General features: G+C 41.0%; 1 gene segment (V, D, J or C); it reads left to right on the top strand.

The window, feature by feature from the left end:
- Positions 1 to 230: 230 nt before the first annotated feature.
- On the top strand, positions 231 to 20486 carry LOC140487727 (Ig heavy chain C region, membrane-bound form-like). The segment is given in 7 exon segments: positions 231 to 321; positions 11649 to 11954; positions 13778 to 14083; positions 16023 to 16331; positions 16786 to 17115; positions 19939 to 20066; positions 20206 to 20486. Coding segments are annotated over 7 exon segments (1407 nt in total).
- The last annotated feature ends 1731 nt before the right edge of the window (positions 20487 to 22217 follow it).

The raw sequence follows: 22217 nt of genomic DNA, 5'->3' as shown, positions 1-22217 counted from the left end.
GTATCACTATTTAATTTGTAAAAGTGTTGGGTAATTATCGATACACCATTTGGGGATTTTGAGAATCAGCTCATGTGTTACTCTGTGAAGTATAAAACAGTATTAAAATTTATCAAGAATGATCAGAATTCACTAGCGCAATTATGTGATGAAGATTTATTGTGACTTTATTTTTGCCTGTGGTTCTGAAAATTTAAAATGATGGTAAATTTTTGATTTGTTTTATGCAGAGCTAGTTATTGTGTGACCCAGTCCAGAGAATGTAACACTGTGACTATCTTGGTTACTGGGGCCAAGGGACCATGGTGACAGTGACTTCAGGTAAGAACTATGAACTTTCTTCGTAACTTTTTAAAAACTTTCTATTCATGTGACTAATTTCTGAATTAAATGAAACTCAGATTCTGTGCTGAGTTTGGTTTGGTTCGGATTGATTTTTGTTCAGACTGATTATAGACTTCAGTTAAGGCTCAGCAAATAGCTAAAATGGTGATGATGGCGTCAGTTGCTCCGTGTATCTCTTTTTTTTTGATCAGATGGGCATTCTGTGTGGTTGGGTTACTTGAAGCACTATTGTCTCTTAAACAGTCAGCTATAAATAATGTTTAATGTCAGTGACACACTGACTGTGAGTTTTATTGTCAACAACAAACGCTAAGAATTCAAAGATGTTTGAGACATTACCAAACATGATTAAAATATGCTAAAATATCATTATTCATTTCTTGAATATATGTTCTTACCATGATTATATTTTCTCATTTATTTTGTTGATGACAAGCAGGTTAGAAACTGTCATAAAATTTTCTTGCGGTGCTATATTGCAATTTGTTGATTAGATTCTGAGTTGTTTTACTTGATTCTGTTGAATTGAGTTGATTGGATTTTGGCTTTGTTTTTACTTGGTTTTGTTGAAGTGTGTTGATTGGTATTTGAAATTGTTTTATTTGATTCTGTTGAAGTGAATTGGTTGGATTCTGATTATGTTTCATTCAAATCTGTTGTTTTGAGTTGATTGGATTCTGATTTTATTTTCCTTGATTCTGTTGAATTGAGTTGATTGAATTCTTATTCAATTTGTGGAATTGATCAGCGTTTTCATGCTTTCTGTAATTGGTGTTTTCTTTCTGGTGAGGAGATTGTCTCTCTGGATTACTGTTCATTACCAATATTTGTGAAGTTCTATTGTTTTTCATGAATCATTTCTGCATTTGTTCAACTTATATGACACATTTTTCTCTGCTTGATTGAAAACATTACATCCATTTGTAACCGTCTGAAAACCAACTTAAGGCAGAAACCCAGAAGTGTGAGAAATGAAAAAAATAAGTTTTTAATGCATTGAATTTTTAAAAAAAGAACTCAGTTCTAATTGGAAGCTAACTGAATTTTGTTTTGAGTAGCCTCATTCAAAATAAAATTTGGGACTAAAATCTGAAACTGCAGAATTGAACAGATTATGTAATTGAAACTAACTTAAAATTATAATGCGATAATATTTGTCCATTCAGTAATTTTGTTTTGACCATGAAGTGATTAATCAATATATGCCTTCAACCGCTCTACTGTATGCTGCACAGGATTGTCATGATCAAGAAGGGTGTGCAGGTTGGAAATAAATTGAACTGTTGCCAGAAATGTTACAGCTTTAAGTGTTAAGTCCCCTCACAAACAAGGTTGCTGTTATGACTTGTTATTTCTATTCAATTTAATCATTAGTTTGCTTGATTCTGAGCAGCTTTGTTAGACTTCAGTTTGTTTTTTTGTGTGAGGTTACATCATGTTCTTGGTTCTGTTGAAAATGTTTGCAGAGCCAGTTCTGCTGCAAACACACCATGTTGTGATCTGGTGATCGTTCATCTGTTGAGGAAGGACTGTGCTTGGGTAACATTAAATGTGTTATATTTGGGAAACCGTTTCTGGTTTCAACATTGTTTTTGCAATGTTAACACGGTTGGTGACAGTGAACCGCTCCAGGTTCCTCATTCAATGCAATCAGCATGCGAGTTGAAATTTCATAAAGCCTATTATTAAGTGAAAGGCAAATCGCAAAGGTTTTAGAAATGAAGGGAAAACAGATACCTTCGGGCGCCATTTTTACTTAAAAGTAATAATTAAGGATTAATCTAATCCATGCTTTCCAATCCAAATTCAGAACTCCACTATCTAGTTCAATCACAAGGTCTGTCTTTAAACAGTTTACAAGTCATAGAGAAATATAAATAGCATTTCAAAAATCTAATGTTCTAATAGTTCTTGCTCTTGAGCAAAAATGCCATGACAGTGTTATAATTGATCAAGAAACACCTTTCAATTCTGCTGTACACTACATACATATTTTTCTGACTGGAAAAGATCATTGGCAAAGATCATTTGGAAATTCTGCACAATTCTATGAAGAACAGATCAGTTTCACTGCTTTGATCAGTTTCATACGTAACTTGAGTTAATTCATTGTTATGTCCCTGATTTAAACTGGATTTGCAGAATAAAAATAAAACATTAACTGAATTATTTAATCTGCACAGTGCTTTATGTGTTCCCAATCTGTGCATTTTAATTAAATAGTTACATTTTACAAAAAAATATCAACTGAAGAGTCATTCTTTCGGAAACAACTGCTATAGTGAATTATGTGACCAAGGACAAATTTTGGATTAATTAAAATAATTCACCCATGAACTCGCAGGGCAGCATGGTGGCTCAGTGGTTGGCACTGCTGCCTCACAGCGTCAGGATCCCAAATTCGATTCCACCCTCTGGTGACTGCCTGTGTAGAGTTTGCACATTCTCCCTGTGTCTGCGTGGGTTTCCTTCGGGCGCTCTGGTTTCCTACCACAGTCCAAAAGATGCGCAGGTCAGGTGATTTGTGCAATTTAGCACAGCCATAGTGTTCAGGGATGACTAGGTTAGAGTGCATTAGTCAGGGGTAAATATAAATTAGGGGGAATGGGTCTGGTTGGGCTACTTACTGTTCAGAGGGTCAGTGTGGAATTGTTGGGCCAAATGGCCTGTTTCCATACTGTAGGAACTCTACTCTTAAAACCATGGGAGTACTTGCTGCAAACACAGAGAATTCATTTTACATCGATGTGTTCAGACGTATGCAGAGTTCACAAATTTGCAGAAGACATGAACTAGAGGATAACGGAGCACATTGTTTATTCAGACACTGAAAATAGAGTAATATTTATTTTAATTAATATACTTGACTGATTTATTGCAATGTAGCGATCCAAAGGAATCTGCTCACATTTGTTAAGTGTTACAATCGTTTAGATTAGATTTCCTGCAGTATGTCCACACCGAGTCACCGAGTTGGGGTCCACACCCCAACAAGTCCACACCGACCGTCTGAAGAGTAACCCACCCAGACCCATTCCCCTACCCTATATTTACCCCTGACTAATGCACCTAACACTATGGACAATATAGCATGACCAGTTCACCTGACCTGCACATCTTTGGATTGTGGGAGGAAACCCAGACAGACACAGGGGAGATTGTGTAAACTCCACATCGGCAGTCACCCAAGGCTGGAACCGAGCCTGGGTACATGGATCTGTGAGGCAGCAGTGCCCACATTTACTTAGACATCTGTTAAAGCGGGCAACTCCAGACAGAAGCATGTTTTCAATTCATACCTTTTTAAACATTTTCGTTCATTAAAAGCAGTAAACAAGAAAATGACCTTGCCCTGATTCCTTCAACAGGCCCTTCGGCCCAACAAGTCCACACCGCCCCGCCGAAGCGTAACCCACCCATACCCCTACATCTACATCTACCCCTTACCTAACACTACGGGCAATTTAGCATGGCCAATTCACCTGATCTGCACATCTTTGGACTGTGGGAGGAAACCGGAGCAAATTTCCACACTGAAATGCAGTATTGACTTTATGCAGTGCATGCAAAATCTCCCCAGTTCAAGGAACGTTTTGGGCGGCACGGTGGCACAGTGGTTAGCACTGCTGCCTCGCAGCGCCGGAGACCCGGGTTCAATTCCCGCCTCAGGCGACTGACTGTGTGGAGTTTGCACATTCTCCCCGTGTCTGTGTGGGTTTCCTCCGGGTGCTCCGGTTTCCTCCCACAGTCCAAAGATGTGCAGATCAGGTGAATTGGCCATGCTAAATTGCCCGTAGTGTTAGGTAAGGGGTAGATGTAGATGTAGGGGTATGGGTGGGTTACGCTTCGGCGGGGCGGTGTGGACTTGTTGGGCCGAAGGGCCTGTTTCCACACTGTAAGTAATCTAATCTGAAAAAAAATGTAAAAATAATTTAGAGAATAATCCATTGCCTCCGGATCTGTGCTTTAATTGGCGATATTTCCCACCTCAATCATTTTATTAAATACAATGACTTATTAAGTTTATTAACTCAGTGGTTATTTATGTTCATTGTGAACACATTCTCGTTCACATTAATCCACTGGTTAGTTCCTCTGATGAATGTTCAAGTACAGTGAATATATTTGACGTGAGGAGTTGAGCAATGTATCCTCTAGGATTAAGTCTGTTGTACAGTTTGTTTCAGTGCTATCTCTGACTAACTTGTCAACGGTCCTGACCATTTGTAAATTGTCCAATTCGGATCCCTGAATCTCAGACAGTTCAATTTCATCTCGCGCTTCAAAACCATTTTTATCAGCCAGAAATACAATATTCGATTAGGTACCTCAGAATTGAGAGCCCTGACTAAGTTGTTCCAATCAGAACGAACGTTTCAGGAACAAAAGGCAGATAGCAAGAGTTTTGAAATTGGTTGTTGGCAACAAGAGATATTTGATTGAGCGAGGCAGATGGAAATATGCTGTATACTTTCTTTGTGCCTCAGTTATGCAGGACATGTTTCGTGGCACAATGTAGAATCAGAACTTTTGCATCTTATTATTTGAAAACCTGTTATCAGCTTTTAATGTCACTGGCAACGGTCATATTACACTTCAAAACATTTTAATCTTTTTCAGACTAAGTAGACCAGCTGGTGCAGCAACATTCACAGGGGAAAGAGGAAGGGGGTTCGAGGTTGGAATCCAGTGACAGTGAATTGATGGCAATACAATTCCTAGTTTTATTCCTCTGTAGTTCCCATAGAGTTTGAACAATTTGGAGCTGCTATCAAAGTATTCTTGGATAAATGTTGAAATGTTACTTTCATTGTACAAACATTCTGGAACAATTCCTGGTTGTTGGAAGGTGTTAATAACTAACATGGTTTATGTACTGTCAAACAGGTGGGCTGTGTTCTCTGTGATAGTGTCGAGCTCATTGTGTTCAGGTCTGTTGTGATGTTGTAGTAGTGTTCCTGATTCTGTGCCAGGTGGCCTGTGTTCACTTACAACCTGTTAGAGAGGTATGTAACACCATCTCTTATCAGGTTACTTCAGTGCAAGAAAGCAGATTGAGATGTTTGGGTGTTTGTTGGAATTCCACTCACAGAGGCCAGTGAAATCTATTCGATCGCTGTCCTGACTTGTGTCTCTTAGATATTAAACAGAATTTTGGCAGTTAGCAGCTTTTTCCAGATCAATATTTGTTCACAAGCCTTTGGGCATCGCTAGATGGTGTTAATGGAGTAAGTGCTCAAAGAAATCCCAGCTTTTGACTTGCTGTTCTAACAATATAATTTATAACTAATCCAGATTGAATCATTTTCGAAGCACATTTGATGAGATGATCCTTCGGCTGTTTTTACTTTATATTAAACCAGTGCTGTAGCTGAATTTGATTGTTCAGTACGGTGGGAGTTCTGCTGAATCCAATACTTGCAGCAGATGGAGATAGCTTTTCAGATGGTCTTCAATTGCTATCTCCGACCATCCAGTCCCTCTGCTAAGAATCCTTTCTCCAGCAGGAGTCAAGCCAACGTAATCGCTGTTTATCTCAACAGGTGTGAGCTCTTGTGTCAAAAACATGAAAACAATTTGGTGAAGAGGGGGTCTCTGGATGTGAAAGGTTAACCTTGCCTTCTCTCCACAGGAGCTGCTAGACCTGCTGAGTTTCTTCAGAAATTTCTGTCTTTTATTTTGGTTTTCTAGCATTTAAAGTTTGTTGTTTCATTGAAAAAAGTTCTGTTCGATTAAACACGTTCTTCAGAGAAAAGATGCATTTGAACAAATTGCGAATGTTCAGAGATATGAAAGATCAGAGAATCATTGAATTTGAGCACCCTGATCTCGAGCTGGAGTTTCACAAGAAACTATTATGAAGTAACAACCCACTCCAGGGTGCAGTGGCTGCTGTAATTGGGTGGAAGTTATTTTGATCACTCAAATAGAGAATGTCAATGATCTCGTTCCAAATACTCAACAGAATTCTTTTTAAAGCATGTGTGAAATAATTAATTTGTTGAAATATTTTAATAAAAAGTGTTCACCGCCAGTGCTAGTTTAATGAATGACACAATGATAGGAAGGTAGGAGCAAGAGGAGGGCACTCAGCCCCCGAGCTGTTCCACCACTTACTTAGATCATGGAGCATCTGTGAGCTAAATCCGCAGGTCTCCCTTTGGCTAAAACTCTTTAACACCTTTGATTAACAAGCAAAAACTATCCCAGATTTACTGATTCAGTAAACAAAGTACTGTGAAACAATGAGGCTGGAATTAATTGCTCATGAAAGTAAACTTTAAATCTCTGACTATTTCCAATTGAAACATCCCAATCATCATATTTCATTCAGTTAACACTATACTTCCCTGGAATAAAGAAATATAATGTGTGATTGCCTTGCTAAAAATGAGGGATGCTTGATTCCTATTATATGATTAAGAAATAGCTCTGTTCCTTTAGTGAAAACACAGTCAAATCACACAAAAGGAAACCATGTCATCTTGTGTAGACACACAAGTGCCTCAAATTATTTACAATTCTTCCAGTGGTTGTTTGAATCTCTAGACCGGTGTGGAAGTGTCAGACTTTTTATATTGCCTTGAGAAACCAGTTGTCATCAGTCTATTTGAATTGCTGAAGTTGGTGTGGTATTAGCACATTCACAGCGCTGTTAGGAAGTGAGTCCCATGGCTGTGATTGAGGAAGAGGAAACGGGCAGGGAAATAGTTGAGAGTCAAGTTGAAGTCTGATTTGGAGGAAAGCTTTCAGGAGAAGCATTTACATACATGTGCGCCCTTATCCTCAAGGGTCACAATTTTGGAACATGCTGCCGAAGAGACATGACAGCATGCAAAATGGAAGCTGAAGAAGGCACCTTGGCCCCTCTAGAAGGCTATTCCATTCATGGGATCATCATTAATCTTGCTGCTCACCAATCTTCCCAACACTCGATAACATTGAACCTGATTGTTTACTATTCAGCAAAAGAATGGTGAACCTTTGGAATTCTCCACCACAGAAATTGATTGAGGATAAAACATTAAATGATTTCAATAAGGAGATAGATTCCTTCAATCTTTAAAAAAGTGCTACAGATATGTGGGAGAAAGGGAAACAGGCTACAATATTGGTTGAAAGCCATGAAAACATTGAATGGGACATGGTTTGTAGGTTTGTAAGTTTGCATGTAATGCCAACATTGGTGGTATAATTGGCAGTGAAAGTTATCTAAACGTACAATGAGATCTTGATCAGCTGGGCCAATGGGCTGAGGAGTGGCAGATGGAGTATAATTTAAATGAATACGACATGTTGCTTTTTGAGAAGATAAATCAGGTCACAACTTACAGAGTTAATGGTAGGGCATTGGATAGTGATGTTTAAACACAGGGCCCTGAGGGTCCAGACTCATAGAGTCTTACAGGGTTAATGGTAGGGCATTGGACAGTGATGTTAAACACAGGGCCCTGAGGTTCCAGACTCATAGAGTCTTACAGGGTTAATGGTAGGGCATTGGACAGTGATGTTTAAACACAGGGCCTTGAGGGTCCAGACTCATAGAGTCTTACAGGGTTAATGGTAGGGCATTGGATAGTGATGTTAAACACAGGGCCCTGAGGGTCCAGACTCATAGAGTCTTACAGGGTTAATGGTAGAGCATTGGACAGTGATGTTTAAACACAGGGCCCTGAGGGTCCAGACTCATAGAGTCTTACAGGGTTAATGGTAGGGCACTGGATAGTGATGTTTAAACACAGGGCCCTGAGGGTCCAGACTCATAGAGTCTTACAGGGTTAATGGTAGGGCATTGGACAGTGATGTTTAAACACAGGGCCCTGAGGGTCCAGACTCATAGAGTCTTACAGGGTTAATGGTAGGGCACTGGGTAGTGATGTTTAAACACAGGGCCCTGAGGGTCCAGACTCATAGAGTCTTACAGGGTTAATGGTAGGGCATTGGACAGTGATGTTTAAACACAGGGCCTTGAGGGTCCAGACTCATAGAGTCTTACAGGGTTAATGGTAGGGCACTGGGTAGTGATGTTTAAACACAGGGCCTTGAGGGTCCAGACTCATAGAGTCTTACAGGGTTAATGGTAGGGCATTGGATAGTGATGTTGAACACTGAGGAACCTGAGGGTTCAGACTCATAGATTCTTGAAAGCGTTGTCTCAAGTACCTAGTGTGTTGAAGGTGTTTTGCATATGTTCCTTCATTGGTCAGAGCACTGAGTGCAGGAGTTAGGGCTTCGTGTTGTAACTGTCCAAAACATTGGAATGAACTGCCAGAGGAAGTGGTAAATGCAGAGATAGGTCCAACATTTAGAAGACGTTTGAACAGCTAAAGGAACAGGATATGTCTGGATGGATATGGGTCAAAGGCAGGCAAGTGGAATTAGTTTAATTTGGGAACTCTGGTCAGCATGGATGAGCTGGACCAAAGGAACTGTTTCTGTGCTGTACGACTTTATGACTCTCTGACTTTATGTTGGAGCAGGCTCAAAGTTGGAAGGTGGTGAGCAAGTGAGGGGCTAGATTGGGCATGTGGGAGAGTTTGGGCTGGTAGGCTGTGAGGTGTTGGCTGGCTGCTGGGTAAGCTTGCATGCACTCTGTCAGGCAAGGTGGCATCAAGGTAAATGGTAATGGTCACAGGATAATTTGTTCGAATTGTGCTTGGTAGGTGAGGGGTACTTTGAGCTGAAATGCAGGAGGTCTGTCTTTGCCAGACAGGTTTATAGAGAGGTGGGAAGGATGCCAGGCTGGTTAGTGTAGAGGTGGGCAGAGTGCCAGGATGTTTCAGGGTGGAAGGTCACTGTAATGAAGTGACAGGTGGACGTGTTGTCAAAATGCAAAGCTCGGAGTCTGGCAAAATGGTAGGTTGTAAAGCACAGATGCGAAAGGAGCGAGGATGCAATGTGCACAGGTTGATTTGGGTAAGATGTAAGGTCAGTGATCAAGGGCTGAGGTCATGTCTTGGGTAGTGGGCTTTTGTCAGAGGTTGTGAAAATGATGGTGCCAGGTCCAGTCAGGGCCAGATTCACCATGGGCCAGGTGCAGGGCGGCAGGAGTGTAAATGAGTGAAAGGAATTGAGATCATATGTCCTTCTGGAATATAGAATATAGAACATTACAGTGCAGTACAGGCCCTTCAGCCCTCAATGTTGCGCTGACCTGTGGAACTAATCTGAAGCCTATCTGTCCTATACTATTCCATTTTCATCCATATATTTATCCAATGACCTTTAAATGCCCTTAAAGTTGGCGAGTGTACTATTGTTGCAGGCAGTGAGCTCCATGCCCCTACTCCTCTCTGAGTAAAGAAACAACCTCTGACATCTATCATCTATGTCCTCTCCTGCTAGCCATCACTATTCAAGGAAAAAGACTTTCACTGTCCACCCTCTGTTTATCTTTTATGTCTCAATTAAGTCACCTCTCAACCTTCTTCTCTCAAACAAAAACAGTCTCAAGACCCTCATCCTTTCCTCATTAAACCTTCCGTCCATACCAGACAACATCCTGGTAAACCTCCTCTGATCTCTTCCAAAGCTTCCACATTCTCTCTATAATGTGGTGACCAGAACAGTACACAATACTCCCAAGTGCTGCCACACCAGAGTTTTGTACAGCTGCAGCCTAACCTCGTGGTTCTGAAACTCAGTCCCTCTATTGATGAAAGCCAACATAAAGTATGCCTTCTAAATAACTCTTATCAAACTGGCTGGCAACTTTTAGGGATCTATGTACATGGACACCGAGATCTCTCTTCTCAGCTACACTTCCAATATGGATTGCCTTGGATGTGTTTTGTGTGATCGGGGTTGTGTGTTCCGGGCATGAATGGGTAGGGTTTGTCAATGTGAGTGGAAATTTAGTCTAGACAGAGTAAGTGCAGTGGTTAGTCTGAAAGATGAGGTTTGGTGGTGAACTGTGTGTCAATTTGATAGTTATTAAAGTTAAACATTACCAGTTCATTTCTCAAATCATATTTACGTAAATACTCAGCTGTAACACTCCAAAGCCTCTGAACCTTAATGGGCCTCCATTTTTCAGAGGCCTCCAGAATTCAGATAATTGTAAATTAGATGTTTCAACTTCCAGACAATTGGCCTGAGTTCAGCCGTGACAGCTATCCTCCCTGTCCCAGTGCTCAGCTCCTGCCTGTGCTGCTGCTGCAGTGACCTTCCTCCCACAGAGAACATTCTGCCTTGCATTGATAAGTGAGGAAGGCTCACTGGACCTGATTTCCAGCAAACACGAGGGGACACAACTTTAAAGTGAGGGGAGATAGGTATAAGACAGATGTCAGAGGTAGTTTCTTTACTCATTGAGTAGTAAGGGAATGGAATGCTTTGCCTGCAATGGTAGTAGATTCGCCAAGATTAAGTCATCATTGGACAGGCTTGGATGCTGCCTGAACTGCTGTGCTCTTCCAGCACCACTAATCCAGAATCGGATTTCCAGCATCTGTAGTCATTGTTTTTACCTAGGCATACAGACGTAGGTGGGATGGGCTTCAGATTAGTATGACAGGGTGGCGCAACATCGAGGGCCAAAGGGCCTGTATTGCACTGTAATGTTCTATGTTCTATGATTCACTCTGATTTCTCTCCGGGGGTACTGCCAGCGGTTGGGTATTTCCAGCAGCACGGTACCTCGTGGGACAGCACGCTGGTTCCGTGGTTAGCGCTGCTGCCTCACAGTGCCAGGGACTCGGGGTCCATTCCAGCCTTGGGTGACTGTCTGTGTGGAGTTGGCACTTTCTCCCCATGTCTGTGTGCGTTTCCTCCCACAGTCCAAAGATGTGCAAGCTGGGGGAATTGCAAATGTTGTGTTCAGTGATTGGGAGGTTAGGTGCATGAGTCAGGGTTAACTGTAGCATAATAGGGTAGGGGAATAGGTCTGGATGGGTTACTTTTCAGAGGGTGGGTGTGGACTTGTTGGGCCAAATGGCCTGTTTGCACACACTGTAGAATTTCGATGAATCTGCATTTCCTTGGTTTGTATTTTGTGAAATGTCTTTGCTCTTCACAGCAATCCAGTGAAAGTGTCAGTTGGTGAGATCTTCAAAGTTACTGGGGTGGGATCAGAATGTTCTTCTTCCTAAATTATATGGCAATGGTCAAGGTCGAGGGCATGTTTCTAAAGAAGGAACAAATGATCGTGATCAGTAACTGGTAGGAAACAAAAATAAACTCCCGTTATGCTGTAGACTCAGTGGGAGCAGACTGGCAAACGTTTACAGCTGAGGATACATTTGAGTAACTGATAAGGTCAAATGAACAGAAACTAACTTGCTCAATTGGTCATTCTATTGTAGAGACACCATCTCCCCCCACGCTTTATGGCCTGGTCTCCTCCTGTCAGGAGCACGACACTGGTTCTGCGACCTTTGGTTGTTTGGCGATGGACTATTCCCCTGACATCACCAAGGTAACCTGGAAGAAAGGTGGGGAGTTAATCACGAATGGATTTAAGACTTACCCATCAGTGAGAAACAAGAAGGGAACCTACACCCTGAGCAGCCAGTTAACCCTGCCCGGGTCAGCGGCAGATTGCCCCAGCAAAATCTACTGTGAGGTTCAACACAGCGGGTCACACAAGAGCAAAGAAATGCCATGTTCAGGTACGTGTTGTGGGAACTGAGATAAACAGAGCATCTGGGATTAATATGAACAAGGCATTATTTATAACCGTTTTCACAGAATCACCTTATACAGCACAGGAAAAAGGCCCTTTGATCCATCCAGTTCACGCCTATCAATAACAGCCACCTAACTATTCCAGTCTCATGTGCCAGCAGCTGATCCATTGCCGTGACTTGCCCTTGCAAGGATGCATCGCAATACTTCATACCTATTATGAGGGGCTCAGTCTCTACATGACTTATAGGTGCTGAGCTCCAGGCTAACACCACCCTCTGTTTGATTTTGTTTTCCCCTGAGATCCACTTGGAAGCTCCTGGCCTTACCTTCACCCTGTGCCCCTGAGGCATTGATCTCTCCATCAAGGGGAAAGGTTTCATCCAGTTGACCCTGTCTATGCCTAAAATAATTCGAGACATCATGATAATCTTCTCCCTAATTCTCCTCTGCTCCAAGGAAAACCCCTGTCTATCTAAACTAGTTTCATAACTAAAACCCTCCAACCCAGGCAAGATCCTGGCAAATCTCATCAATACTGCCTTCAGTGTAATCACATTCCTTTGATAACATGCATACAACGCTTCAGTATGGCCTAACCAGTGTTCTATTAAGTTCCAGTATCATCTCCCTACTCTTCATTGTCAATGTCTCGAGCCCACTGCATTCTTGGTCCCACTCAGTGGCTTCCTGGGAAATGTCCTCCCTGTGATTTTCTTATCTCTCTCTTAAATGTGTCACACTGCTCTGACTCAGATTTACCAATAAGTGTCAGCTTCTCGTCCACTCTGGTCAAGTCATTACCTGATCTTACTAAAATTGTCCTTCCCTTTTTCAGAACTTTGGGCCAATTTCTATTCCTTTACAGTACAATCTGAAATCCAACTGATTTACGATCACTGTCTGCACAGTGCTCCACCATTGAGGTTTTACCCACTGGGTCGACTTCATTCCCTAAAGTTAAGTCCAGATTCACCCCTCTCTTGCAAGGTCTGGATTAAAATTCTCAATATTAAACACATACTTTGTTAAAATATTCTCCTGGGGGCATTTTCAGAATTCTGCTCCCTCTAAATTTTTGACTAAATGAATATCCAAGCCTAAGCTGAGGAAGTTAAAAACCTCTTTTCTCATTCCCCGATTTAATTTACATTTCTCTGAAATTTGCCCATGTATGTTCACTTGCTCTTTTGGACCGCTAGTAAGGTCTATCGTGCTCTCCCAGTAGTTATGTTTGCTGTATTTTGGTTTTGAAGTACTGTCCATTTGCCTTTGTTCGAGGAGGTATCCATGGTTTCATTTCTCTTTACAGCCTAAAATACCCTTGTCAGAATTGCGACAGAAGCAACATTCTGCACTGCACACCCCCAGCCCTCATCCTTTTCCATCTTTGCCTGTCTCGCCTGAAGGCACTAAATCCTGGAATATTGAATAACCCACTCCTGCCTGACTCTCAATATGTCTCTGTGATAGCAACCGCATCATTTCCTCATTTATGCCGGTAATTCGTCTGCCTTGTTCATCAGACTCTGTCATTAAAACGAATACCATCCAACATTGCTATCTCCCTTTTGATGTTACCGGCCTATAGTTTCTATGCCTCCTTGACTCCCTTGCTGTGCCCTATAATTTTAGCCTTTCACATTGTCCTGCTGATCTTTCTGTGTGGATCCCAGCTTCTCCAGCACTCTGCACAATTATGACTCTTGTATCCATTAACCACAAGAAACCTTGATATATGAGAACTGATTGTATTTGTTCTGAAATTCGTCAGATAATTTATGCGATGTGAATCCTAATGATCTAGGTATTCTCCCACCAACTCTTCTCCTAACCGTGAGCTCCAGTGAAGAAATCACAAGCAGCAAGTTTGCAACCGTCGTCTGTTCAATCATCGATTTCCATCCGAAGTCAATCTCCGTGAGTTGGTTGAAAAATGGCCGACCCTTGGATTCTGGTTTCTTCACGTCTCCCGTGTGTGAGGCAAACGGGAACTTCTCAGTGATGAGTCGGCTAATGGTCCCTTATGGTGAATGGTTCAACAGTGCAGTCTATACCTGCCAGGTCACTCATGGAGAGAACATTCAAAGTAAAAACATCACCGCACTCCAGGGTAAGAGACACACACTGAGAGAGCTACAAATCATTCTGAACTCTGATGTGAATCAAACACGCTCATTTATCAGGCATAGTAAACAGTACGGTACAGCTTCTCATTTCCCAACATGCCACATATTGCATTTCAGTTTGAGTGTTACATTAGCATCGCTCATGACTCAACATTTTGGCAAGTCAGAAAAGCATGTTTCCTCTCTGTTGAAGATAGATATATAGACAGTGAGCTTTGTTAAATAGTTTATTGCCTGACCATGCTGGGAGAGGCGTTCAGAGGGCCGCTTCAAGGATAAGCTTGGGGGTGGAGGGGGGATATTGGAGAGATATCTGATTGAAACATAGAAAATACTGAGAGACTGAGGTCGAGTGAACGTGGAATAGATGTTTTGACTGGTAGGTCAGACTAGGACCCCAAGGGCACAATCTCAGGGTCAAAGGGGCACCGTTTCGAACTGGAATGTGAGGAGAAATGTCTTCAGCCAGAGGGTGATGAGGCTGTGGAACTTGTTGCTGCAGAGGGCTGTGGAGGCCAGGCCATTGTGTGTATTCAAGCCAGAGATAGATCGGCTCTTGTTTCGAGAAGACAGTAGAATGGCTGTAGCCCGAAACATCGATTTTCCTGCTCGTCGGATGCTGCCTGACCTGCTGTGCTTTTCCAGCATCATTCTGATCTAAACTCTGGATTGGCCGTACAGCCTTATTCTGATCCTCTATCTTATGATGTTGTGGTCTCAAAAAGATGTGGTTAAAATATGCAGTGACCCTTACTTGAAAATAAATCAAAATGCGTTCAATGCTTCATTCCCTGCTCAGGAATGACCTGTTGGCCTTGGACATTGTACGACATCGATTTTTATCTGGTACTGAACTCCTTAACTTCACTTATGGGATCAGACCCCAGACCAAGTGGGTATCACATCAACTGGGATAAACGTGATCTCAATGAGCTTCTTTAAGATGCTCTCTCTAATTAGTGGATGAGGCAGGAGAATAAATTCTGGTAAGAACGGTCCAATAGGGATGAATGAACTAGGAACTCGAGACAGGCTGATTTAGCCTGGTTTGGGGTAGTGATGTTTACACAGTGAGTAGTGGATGTCTATAAAACTAGTGCACATTTCCATCGCGTTTGTAGATTAATTTAAGACGCTTTTGTTTGTTTTTTTCTCCCCTGCTCTATGAAGAAATTAAAAAACGCACCTTGGTAAATAAAGTGAAAGTGCAGACCAGTTATGAACAAACTGAATGGAAGGCAAGACTTAAGGAGATGGGTGTCCTTCTCGATATCCAATACTGTACTCAATGTCTTGTTTTCCGATCTACTCCAAACACAGCTCACGAGGAACAATGACATAAATTAGAGAATGACATCACACCAATAACGCAAAGTATTTTTGATCACGTTAAATATAATGAACAGAATTTCCATGGCTGTTCACCGCTCCTGTAACACTTTAGAACTCTGCAAAGAGAATAATTATTATTTATTATAATTTGTCTGAAATGTAGGATGTGATTTGGCAGTCAGCATGACCAGCAGCATTTGCACCTAAGGGTTATGAACATGGAAATGAACTCATTATATTGAGATTACTCTTGTCACAAGTATCAATAGATGGTGTTAAGTGAGAGACAGACTCTGAAAGAAAGGTAATTCCATGGGTTACATGATGGTATCTTCGATTATTTTACTTTTTTTCAGGTTTCACTTGTTACAAAGCCAGTGTTCTTTAGGAGTAATTACAGAGGGTATGTTATAGGTAATCACAAATGCTTTCACAAATCAAAATACATCAACAACAGTAAGCATCGTTTCAGCAATAGTTGGAGTTGCCATTTTGAAGGTGGTGTCTTCACCCTGTGAAGAAGTAATCTGAAGATTGACTGTTTGTATCATAAAGGGGCATTTTTCATTAACTTTGATTTTTGTTTCATAGAAGATACCAAGTGCCACCCTAACACCGTTAAAATCCTCCCACCGCCAGTAGAACAAGTCTTACTGGAGGCGACGGTGACGTTAACCTGCGTTGTGTCCAATTTTCCTTCTGGAGTCAACGTGACCTGGAAACAAGAAAAGAAGCCTCTGAAAACAGAGATTGCTGACCAGCCTGGACAGAATCCCGACAGCGTGATCAGCAAATTAGACATTTCTACTGAAGCCTGGCTGAGTGGCGTTACTTTTGAATGTGTGGTGTACCATCAGAATCTACCGACTCCGCTGAGAGACTCCATCCACAAGGAGAAAGGTGAGCGGTGAGATTAAAACACAAAGGATCCCATGTGTAATCCAGATCCAGTTACATCAATGTCAGGCTTTGATTGGTAATGAACAAACACCGTTGGGAGTATTAATGATGCATGTGAAGGCAGGATAGCTAGGTAGCTGATTAAGAAAAAGATGGACCAAAGGATATTGTATTCTGATTCAGTCAGATAAAGTGGGAAGAAGCCTGGGTTGTGACGTCACCATCAGCAATGACAGTTGGACAGAATGTCCTTGTTGTGGGCTGGAAACATGGAGGCAACTTTCACATTAAACTCGACCTTTTTTACTGGACAGAATGTGTACCATTCTGCTCCTTTAGTAAACGGAAGTGAATAAATCCCAAATTAAACATGGCATATTTTAATATTTAGTGAAATTGTGATATTGGTTCAGCATTTTTTGGTTGATTTATATTTGTCTCAAATATTTTGCAGTGATTAATCCGCTGGAGCCATCAGTGTCGGTCCTCCTGCCACCAACAGAAGAAATCTCCGCTCAGAGGTTTCTCTCCCTCACCTGTTTAGTGAGAGGTTTCTCCCCCCGAGAGATCTTCGTCAAGTGGACAAACAATGACAAGCCAGTGAATCCCAGTAACTACAAGAACACTGAGGTGATGGCGGAGAGTGACAACATCTCCTTCTTCATGTACAGCCTTTTATCCATTACAGCGGAGGAGTGGGCCAGCGGTGCTTCTTACTCCTGTGTGGTGGGACATGAAGCGATTCCACTGAAGATCATCAACAGAACAGTCGATAAATCCAGCGGTAAACCAAGTTTTGTAAACATTTCGCTTGCACTGATGGACACTGTTAATTCATGTCAATAAAAATCTCAAAGTTGCATTTAATAATTCAACAGAAGTAATAGAAGTGTTTTTTTTTCCTCCAGTTGTGAGTTAAATACTGAATTAATTGTTTCCCACCCTGACTTCCATTCCATCTGTGTAGTTAAAGTGGATTATTAAAAGGTCTAGGACAAGTGTCTTGTGCAGTTAATGTTCTCTGCTCAGATACACCCTGGGTTAGAGACAGAGTAAAGCTCACTCATTGCAGGATTCCGCCAAATACCTTATCCATCCTAAATCCCTCTGTGACAAAATCTGACAATGTCCATTTTATGTCAAGGGTAGAGCACGAGTTTTGAACTTGGTGTTCTTGATTCCCCCGATTGGACACTCTTACAAAATTCATGTCAGTTTTAAACTGCCACATTGCACCAATTGGAAATGTAAATTTAAGACACGTAAAAATTAAATTTGATTGGAACATACCAATCGTAAATAGTGCAGAACAGTTTGAATGTAACCTTTGTTTCTGGGGAACTGCCAGGGATCTTGCACCAGCGCATGAGTTGACAGAATGTATCTTCACTTTCACACCAAAGAGAATCAACAGATAAGTTGTCGTGAAGCAGAGGGGAGGGGAACGATGAATGGTCTGTCCTCTTGCTCCCTGTGAAGAGTTTTCATGGAAGATGTCCTCTGTAATGTAACCCAATTGCTAACAGGAACTGTCAGCGTCTTGCTTACTGTCCAAAGATTTATCATTTCCATGCAAAATAATACCTTTGAAGCATGTTGGACATGCTTGGCTCTGTTAACAAATGATTAACATTGATTCCCATAATCCAAAACTGGTGTTTGCATCGTCCCAGTTTGAATTGCATAGTTTTGTCTCAGTTTTCTGGAGCACATGGGATCAATTCTGGTATTCGAATACCTGATATCATTTTGTTTCACATACAGAACACAAGTCGACATTTTCTAATAAATATATTCAGAAATGTTATCTCTGGGGCAGTGGGGATTTGAACTCGAGACTTTTCTCTCAGAGACAGAAATTCTATCACTGCAACAGAAGTGTTGCTCATAAAACACTTATCTCTCCATGACAATGGGAAATGTTTCCTACAACACCAAGGCCAGATCTAATTATGGGCAATCCATTAAAATTAGAACAATAAATTAGAATAATAAAAATTGCAGTCTGGTATAAGAACAGATACAGAGAGATGATCACAAATACACTCGTAATGACACATATACGAGCTCTCACCTAAAGACACATATTTATGTGCACACTCAAATGTGCATATAGATAAGATGTCACACATGCATACTCACACAGAGCCACACATGCAAGTGGCACTTGAACACTCTCTAAGCTCATACAAAAACTCACATACACCGAATGAAAATCATTTGCACAAATGAACAGGGGTACTCACACATAACCATGAGAAACATAGACACACGGTAACACACAAATACATTTACATTCATACAGCACAATGGGTACAGACATACACGCATGAACACAGATACAAATTCCAAAAAATGTCCTCCCACTTGTCAACTCACACAGGCACATAAGTGCACAGAGATAAATATTAATATCATAATTTTCCCATTTTCAGAATCACAAACATACAATGACAGAGGCAGCTTAATTCGTTATTTTTAAACCACATTGATCAGCATGGATACAATATCACACGTACACACAAATTCAGAGTCTCACATGCAGACACACAAGTGCATAGATCAACAAATAGAGGGGTGTTTATTAAATAAGGATAATGGGCACAAGCATCAGCAAGCATCCACAAACAGTAACACAAACAAGCTTCTCAGGAGATGGTTTGGGAAAGATTGTCACACAAGCAAACATCATCATATAAAGATAAACATCCATCAAAACATAACATTGCATGCTAACATTTATTAAGCATGAACATGAAAATAACCTAATGTAGGTAGGATCTGAAACAGACACATAACCACACATTTTAGATAGCACTAATGAAAAGTGAACACTCACAAAGAAATTACAAGATAAGCATAGGCAGCAACGAAGTGGCATATTAGCATGATGATGCTGACACAATGTGAAAAGACCAAAATTTAGGTACACAAACACATGAGCACACCAGCAGTAAAGGAACAGGAATATGTTTATTCACGCACAGACTCCAACATGGGCAAGAGTGAAGTAAGAGACTCTCATAACCACATACACAAACATTGAAGGAAAACCAAACACACCAAGCAGTAGATCAAATAAATTAAGGGACACATGTACAAACACTTATTCCTCAATGTACAGATCCTACAAACAAAAATATGAAGCAATGTCCTGACTGTGATGTCACTTATATTCATGATTTGCCAAGCAATTGGTCACCAATACATAAAGATGAGAACCACATTTGAACTTTTATTCAGTGATGGCCACAATTTTCAACTAAAGTGCTGTCACAGCCTATATTTAAAATATAATGATTCAATTAAAATAATCATTAGTTATCAGCATTCCTCAAATAATAATATCCTTAAATAATAGATTGAAAGAAAAATAATTTAAAACGTTCTGACATGGACAATGAAGAAAGAACATGTGCAGTTAGTATTTGTAATTTCTTGCTGAGAGTCAATAATGCACTAATAGATACAGATAAGAGTCACATTTGAGAAATACCTGACTGCTTTATGAAGATGTAATGGTCTCTAATTACATGACTTGGATGCAGATACATCGATCTGGATCAATAAACAATCTAAATGCGTTCTCTCGGCTTTATATTCATAGATTCAATAGATCGCACTTGGATTGAAGACTATGAGGATGATAACAGCAACATCTGGACAACTGCTTCCACGTTCATCACCTTGTTCTTCCTGAGTATTTTCTACAGCGCTGCCGTCACTCTGGTGAAGGTGAGAATAATCACATCTTTCTCACGCCAAGCAGCCCAATATGTTTTGTGAAATCTCTAAGTGTGCCATTGAATAAACATTAAGTCTGAAAGTCCCTGATCATAAATATCTGCGTCATTGCTTTATCTCTCTTTTCCAGGTTAAGTGAATGAATTGTGGACCCCCTTGATTTTCCTGATCTGCTTATCAAGGTCTCTGAATTCCCAATCTACAATCTGTCCTGTTGCTGACTCTAACAGTGAGATTACTTCAGTTTATCAGCGTGTAACTGAGACAAGTATTGATGGATTTTCGTTTTTACTTTGATATCTTTGAGATGGTTGTGGTTGGAAGAATTTGTAGCTTCCCAGTTGTTTGAAGCCCCATTTGTTTTGCTTTTATTAGTTCCTTACTCAGAATGGTTACCTACCCTTTCTGATGGGCCTTAGTACTCCCTTTCTTGTGACTGTTCCTGATGTAACCCTTTCTGATGAGCCTTTGTACTCCCTTTCTTGTGACTGTTACTGATGTAACCCTTTCTGATGGGCCTTTGTACTCCCTTTCTTGTGACTGTTACTGATGTAACCCTTTCTGATGAGCCTTAGTACTCCCTTTCTTGTGACTGTTACTGATGTAACCCTTTCTGATGAGCCTTTGTATTCCCTTTCTTGTGACTGTTACTGATGTAACCCTTTCTGATGAGCCTTTGTATTCCCTTTCTTGTGACTGTTACTGATGTAACCCTTTCTGATGAGCCTTAGTACTCCCTTTCTTGTGACTGTTCCTGATGTAACCCTTTCTGATGAGCCTTTGTACTCCCTTTCTTGTGACTGTTACTGATGTAACCCTTTCTGATGAGCCTTTGTACTCCCTTTCTTGTGACTGTTACTGATGTAACCCTTTCTGATGAGCCTTTGTATTCCCTTTCTTGTGACTGTTACTGATGTACAGAAAATTCCCAGCTCACAGCGCATGTGTTCTCATCTCAATGTGGCATCCAGCCATTATATTCACTTCTGTTAGCTTTTACATCAACTTTTTGGATAAAAATGCTTTCTGAAATTGTTAATAAATCTCAAATGAATATGCACTAATCTTGAGTTTACTTAATTCTTTCTTCAAGGCCAGTCAGTAATAATACATTTTCCCACATCCTACTCCTTTCCCAGCCAAATGCTTTCACTTGTTCTGTTTGGTTGTGTTTCATCCAGTCATTTAGTTTAATGCTGCGCTACCATGCAGCCCACTAATGTAAATACATCTATCACACGATATGCCTGATGGAACACTCCAGAGGCAGAATGATGAGAGAACATTTCCTCTTATGCACAAAGGGTCACGACCTCGGGTCATCTAATGATACAAATGAGGAGCTTTTTATAGAAGCCTATAAAAGGCAGGCAAAGGAGTTTGAAACTTTACTCTACACTGTCTAAACTAAAAGTACTCCCAATGTGGGGACAGCCTGGGTTAGTAATGCAGAAATCGCCACCTAAAGCGCCCAACGAAACATTCATCAGCCAAAAATGTCAACGTTCAGTCAGGTATTCAGACACAACACGCGCACAATCCAAGGGCGGATTCTCAGGACTGGAGTTTTTCTCACACCTAAATCTCATGGAGCACAATTCCTGGGGTCTATTTGACACACCACACCTGTCAAATCCCAGGGATTGAGACTGAGATCTATCTGAGACAGGGATATTACTGAACAGCAACCCTCCCAAATAATAAATCAGAGGTCGATGTTGATCAGGCAGAGCTCATGAGTACTTGAAATATTCAGCAATTGGGATCTATGTGACGCAAGACGGAATTGAGAACCAATCAGAGCAACTGTTCACAGAGTCTGGAAACTATCAGCAGAGGAGAACATTCTCCATTTCTCAGAGTTGGTGAGGTGTATCATTCTGGGAATAGTGTTGTGAATCAGTCACGCACTCAATCTCATAACTTCGCATCTTTTCAAAAACGTGGCACCGAAACAAGATGCAACATTCCAGGTGAGACAAGAGACTGTTTTATTTCAGTTTAATATAATTGCTTTGTGTTTGTTCTCTACAGCGTTATTGATGAAGTTGGGTTTATTTGCTCTTCTGTCCACGTGTCATGGTACATTCCCTGATTTGTGCAAAACAGTGGCTGAGATTAACTTGAACTCATCAAAATAAA

Source organism: Chiloscyllium punctatum, chromosome 17 (genome assembly GCF_047496795.1).
Source record: "Chiloscyllium punctatum isolate Juve2018m chromosome 17, sChiPun1.3, whole genome shotgun sequence".
NCBI classification, from domain to species: domain Eukaryota; kingdom Metazoa; phylum Chordata; class Chondrichthyes; order Orectolobiformes; family Hemiscylliidae; genus Chiloscyllium; species Chiloscyllium punctatum.
Note: the sequence above shows the minus strand (reverse complement) of the source record. Positions and strands in the feature narration are given on the sequence as shown.